We start from the raw sequence: 6041 nt of genomic DNA on the forward strand, positions 1-6041 counted from the left end.
TCGGCAGAGCCGGCAGAGGCAAAAGCCCCGCCCTATTCGGCCAGGGGCCGGCTCGTCCAGAGGACAGTGTCACGACCGGTCCCCCGGCAGACGGCCGTTCGCACGCGCGCGAAAACAACCCGAGAGACGGCAAGAAAAACGAGGGATGTAATGACTATCGGCCACGAAAGACGCGCCGGCGTCCGCGAGCCCCGGCGCGCCGTGCATCCTACCACCCGTCCGGCGCCACCCCGACCCCGCCTTGGTCGGGCATACGATCGCTCACGATCCCTGCCATCTCCGCCAGTAGCGAGCAAGCCGTCCTGTTTCTGAGGAGGCGCGGGTAATCGCCCGTCGCGAGAGAACCGCCGGACTCCCGTATCCGCGCTACGACGTCGGCCGTCAACGCGCAGCTGTCAAAAAAGTGCCGCGCGTCTCGGCAGGGCGCCCCGCAAGGGCAGCGCGCGTCCTGCGAGATGCGGAAGCGCTGGAAGTAATATGGAAATCTTCCATGGGCGGTGAGGAGACAGGCCAGCCGCCGAGGCGGCGGAAAGTCCCGCGGTATTTGAGCGATGTCCGGCACCCACTTGAAAAGTTCGGTGTCGGAGTGCTCCCCACGCCACTCCACGGCCCATCGCGCCCGCACGGTGGCCGAGAACGCGGCCCTCACTACCCGGAAGGACCGGTGCGACCTTCGGTCCACGCCCGAGGTCGCCGCAGAACCCGCCGCCATGTCTGCCAACTCGTTTCCAAAGATGCCTCGATGGGCGGGCACATGGAATAATAACAAGGCGCCCCGTCTCTGCAGACGGTCCAGCGCTCCCTTAATGCTCGCTACGCGCGCGTCTCGAGTAATTACGCTGCTCAGCGCGGCGAGCAGCGACAGATTATCTGCGTAAATGTGCGCCGGAGGCTCCCACGCGTGCGTCTCTAAATAATTGAGAGCCTCGGCGAGCGCTATCACCTCGGCGCAATAGGCGCTCGAGGCGATCGTGAGGCGGAATTTTTTGACGGCGACTATCGAACCCCGCGGCCTCAACACCACCACCGCCGCGCCCGCGGACCGCGACGTGTAGGATCCGTCGGTGTATACGTGTGTGCCCGGCGCCGACGACCACTCGCGAGCCGCCGCGACCTCAAGTCGCGCGAAGGGATATCCGTGCGCCTCTGATGGGTGGGCGCCCCAGACATCGTGTGGGTACTGTACCTCGTCGGGCGCGATGGTGTGCGTCCCGAACGTGACCGCGCGGCGCATGCGGAACAGGGAGAATTCCGCGTTCAGTCTGTCGAGCTCCAGCCCGATGGGCGGCTGGTTGGCGAGCACCTGCAGCGCAGCCGTCCGTGTGGTGCGATACGCCCCCGTGATCGCAAGTAATATGGTGCGCTGCACCGTGGTCATGCGGGCCTTAAGCCGGCAATCGGGCGACGACGACCACCATATGGGGGACGCATACGCCACCGCCGGCAGGAGCACCTGTCGGTATAGGCGGCGCCGCAGGGCGGAGTCCACGGCGGTGTGCATGCGCATGAAGGACAGAGACTTGATGGCGAGCGTCTCCGCCTTCCGCTGCAGGTGCTCGGCGTGCTCGAAAAAGGACAGGCGCCTGTCCACCACGACGCCCAGGAGCTTCACCGACGAGCGAAATGGCAGCCCCCTCGTACTGCCCCGCAACCGGATGGTCGGGTGGCTCTTTTCCATGCCCCCCTTCCCGAAGGAGAAGAGGACACAGAATGTTTTATCACCATTGAGCGCGAGCTTGCAGTCGGTGGTCCACTGCTCGATGCGACGTATCGCCTCCGTCGCGGCCTCCATGACGCGCGCCCTGTTCTTCCCCGGCACGAGTACAATGGTGTCATCGGCATAAGCCTGTACTCGCACCCCGGGCGGCATCGGCAACCGGAGGAGCCCGTCCACAACCACGTTCCATAGGAGCGGGGAGACGGGCGACCCCTGCGGACTGCCGATCGACGTCTCGGCCGAAACCGAACCGGCATGCGACGTGTATTCGACGGTGCGGCCCGCGAGAAATGATCTGAGCAGACCGACTAGGTTGGTCGGACAGCCGCGGTCCCTGAAGTATTTGAGCACGATGGGGTGCCACACGCTGTCGAAGGCGCCCCGGAAGTCCAGGGATATTAGCACTACAGGCGTGCCCTCGGCTTTGTGGCGCCGGATGTATTCGCACAACGCGTGCAGCGCCATCACCGCGCATCGCCCGTGCGTGAACCCGTACTGGTGCGGGTGTATGTGACCGCGCGACGAGGCGAAATAATAGAGCCTGCCCTGTAGGAGCCGCTCGAGCACCTTCCCCAGGATGGAGGTTGTTGAATATTACGCTCCGAAAAAGAAGAGAAGACGAAGTTAGAAGCGAGCGTGGAGCCGAGCGGGAGCCTGCATTTTTTAGTTGTTTTTGCAAGCGTCCAATAAAGAAGACGTTCTCTACTTCGGCTCCGCTTTCTGGTTTTCAACATATGGTGCCGTGACCAGGATATCAGATCTACAGTTGAAGACCCCTAACGATGAAGCGAGCTACCTGAAGAGGACGACCTACCGACGCGATCAACGCGACCACGCTGCGACAGAGTCGAAGAACGATCCACGTCATCACGAGGCCTACCATTCCCGACGTGACGACATGGAAAGAATACGACGGAAGCGTGCTACCGTTCGAGCGGCGGTCACCAGGATCATCAACGACATGACAACGCTTATGCAGACGGAACCAACGCCATATGGTGAGCTGACCGACCATATTAACCTATTGAAGATAAAGGAAACTATGCTTACGGACCTTGATAACCAAGTAGAAGAGCAGGTTACCGATGATAACCTTGAGGATGAGCTTCTAAGCGTCGGACAGTATCAAGAATCTATCGTCCTCGCGAAATCCCGCGCTGAACGCATTTTATCCGATCAACCAACGACTACGCGCGAATCTCACGATGACTTTCGTCAAGCATGCACACACGTTAAGCTACCGAAGCTCGATGTGCCGAAGTTTCATGGGGACCCCATTAAATGGCCGGAATTTTGGGATCAATTTGAGTCTACTATTCACCAGAACCGATATATTACCGACGTAGACAAACTGAAATATCTTCGGAGCTACTTGATGGGTAAAGCGGAAGGTGTCATCAGCGGCCTGTCGACAACTAACGAGAGCTATAGCACAGCTATAGAACTTCTCAAAGAAAGATTCGGTCAGAAGTCACTGATTGTTAACGACCACATGCGTCGCCTTCTAAACCTACGTAAAGTTCGTTCTTGCGAAGATTTTGAAGGGCTTCAAAGGTTGCATGAAGAAGTGCAGACTCGCATGAGATCCCTGCATAACCTTGGTGTCGAAGAAAAAGAATATGGAGTGCTTCTGAAAACTGCTATATTACAAGATCTTCCGCAAGAAATGGTGCTCCGTTATAATCAGCTCATCTTGTCTTCGACAAATACAGGCGTTACTAGTGACAGGGTAAATGAAATGTCTGTTCTTCTAGACTTCTTGCGCCTTGAAGTAAGAAGCCGGGAACAGACTATAATGATGACTTCTGACAAGAGAGAACAAGCCTCAACAGCAAAACGACAATCTAATGAGCATTTCCAAGGTTCTGCATCTATGCTAACCGTGAAACTGACTCCAGAGAGTTGTATATTATGCGGAGACAAAAATCACTCGGTGGATGTCTGCACAACGGAACTAACATTACACGAAAAGAAAGAGAAACTACGGAAATTAGGATGCTGTTTCCGCTGCGCTAGACAATTTCACAAAGCTAAGGAATGCCGAAGCTGGAAGAGACTAAGCTGTGCGAAATGCAGGGGACGACATATCACCACGATGTGTGACCCAAAATGGAAGAAGAATACAGAATCGCAGACAACTGTTTCCAGCTCATCGACGGACTCGCTAAAGTACAGAGTTCTTCTGCAGACCGCACAAGTTTGGGTTCTGGGCACTGGAAGCAAATGCTTTGTAAGAATGTTGGTTGATGGTGGCAGTCAACGCAGCTTTATTACGGAAGCATTATCTAGGAAGCTGAAAGCCACTGTGCTAGCCGAAGAGCAGCTCACCATCTCGGGATTTGGAAACGTTTCAGCACCACGAAAATATTATCGAAGAGTACGAGTCACGCTGCATAGCCAGTACGATTCAAACTCACTAGAAGTGGAGGCGATAGAAGTTCCCGAAATATGCACTGACTTGTCAGCATTGACAGATACAAATGTACTTGCAAGGTGGAAAAGCAAGAACCTACGTTTGGCTGACGTCAACGCAGTTCAGGTCTCGCCTGAGCCTGGAATAAGCATCCTTATAGGTGCCGACTATTACTGGCAGCTTGTCAGCGGAAGAATTCATCGACTGGACGACTCCTTGACCGCCATCGAAACAATCATAGGATGGACACTTCATGGAGATACGAGAAGTCCACCTAAGTTCTACAAGCGGGAAACCATAAGGAACTTCAATATATGCTTAACGGAAGCCAACGTTTCCCAGCAACTGAGATCTTTCTGGGAAGTAGGACATCTGGGGCTGACTAACGATGACAGACTTTCGAAAGATGACGAACACGTCCTGAAGAACTTCGTGGAAACAACTGTTAGAAACAATGGTCGCTATCAAGTTGAACTGCCGTGGCGCAGCAATTGTTCCCAGCTTAAAGATAACCGGGATATCACGTTAAAGAGGCTGGAGTCCGTGCAGAGAACACTACATCGAGAACCAGAGTTTCCGAAGGAATATGACACTGCCATTAGGAGCTACTGTAACAAAGACTACGCTGAGAAGGTCCCAATGGACAGTACGAGTGAACATATCACGTGCTATATGCCACACCGAGCAGTAGTGCGACGCGACAGAACTACGACTGAAGTACGGGTGGTATCCGACGCCTCTTCTCATGCTCCGGAGTCACCCTCACTCAACGACGTCTTGTCTGCACCGAATTTGAGCCCCAACATCCTCGACTTACTGATGAAGTTTCGCAGCTTCAAGATTGGAATTTCTGCCGACATCGAAAAAGCGTTTCTTCAAGTATGCCTGGCGGAATACGACCGAGACGCGTTTCGTTACTTCTGGTTTGAAGAAGGGTCTGCCAATACTGAAGAACTGCGCATGACAAGGGTTCCTTTTGTTGCCTGCAGCAGTCCATTTCTCCTCGCTGCAACTCTGCGACACAACTTGCAACTGGTAGAAGACAAATACCCTTCTACTGCCAAACTATTGAAAGGTCTTCACAGAGAGGCGGCCACCAATAGTGCGTCGGCTACTCAAGGACAGTCATGGAATTCTTGGGCCGAACCTATCTGCTTCAGGAGTCCAGAAAACGAAGAAGCCGATACAGAGGCAGAGACAGAGAAAAGAGAAAGCGATGCCATGAAATTGAGAAAAGAGGATATGGGACTTTTCGGATTTTGTCTAGCGTGGGAAGATTTCTGTTTAGTTGTGTGTGAAAAATGTAACCAAGTCACAAAACCACACGCTCTGCGAAATCACTTGGAGCAGCGGCATGGGAGCACCGACACCTTTGGTAGGGGTGACGACACTGCTGACACGTCCGTGCTCCAACTGGCGGGTGGAAGGAAGTCCTCGGGGCACAGCTCCTTGTCATCGTCGTCCTCATCGTCGTCTTCAACATTATCGTCTTCCGCCCTGCGACACTCGAGCGGGCCTGCCGGGCACCCGTCGTCAACAGCAAAGGCTTCATCTGGGTCCTCACTGTCAGGGAGGCACAGCAGTGGGGTGAAAAGACTAAAACGCAACAACCACACGCTGGCCCCCGTTGTCCAGGTGGAGCGAATGCCACTTCCACGACAGCCTCAAGCCATGGCCGCCCGCCACAGCTCGCCAGGCCTTGAAAAGGAATTACCTTCACCCCAGCAGCCACCACCTTCAACCCTTGGAGGGCTACGAATGCTGTCTGGGCCGGGGCCAGGGCAGGCAAGTCGCATAACACCCGACGCATGCACCAGCAGCACTTCAGCAATGGTGACTGCGACGGCTTCCACTGCGGCACCTACGCCCGTCAGGAAGACACATGCCAGCAATGGTTCCACCACGAGCACA

The 6041-nt window shown here is 55.1% G+C and overlaps 1 protein-coding gene across 1 annotated transcript; it reads right to left on the minus strand.

Moving 5' to 3' along the window:
* Positions 1-208: 208 nt before the first annotated feature.
* Positions 209-2182, minus strand: LOC135919043 (uncharacterized). The gene has a single exon (XM_065452789.1). It carries the CDS (start codon positions 2180-2182, stop codon positions 209-211), a length of 1974 nt encoding a protein of 657 aa, XP_065308861.1.
* Between the last annotated feature and the right edge of the window lie 3859 nt (positions 2183-6041).

The sequence above is a fragment of the Dermacentor albipictus genome, unplaced genomic scaffold (genome assembly GCF_038994185.2).
Source record: "Dermacentor albipictus isolate Rhodes 1998 colony unplaced genomic scaffold, USDA_Dalb.pri_finalv2 scaffold_15, whole genome shotgun sequence".
Classification (NCBI taxonomy): domain Eukaryota; kingdom Metazoa; phylum Arthropoda; class Arachnida; order Ixodida; family Ixodidae; genus Dermacentor; species Dermacentor albipictus.

Bases quoted from the DNA above. Each gene is read 5' to 3' on its own strand.
- LOC135919043 (XM_065452789.1), bottom strand. From the start codon at position 2,182: ATGGCGCTGCACGCGTTGTGCGAATACATCCGGCGCCACAAAGCCGAG.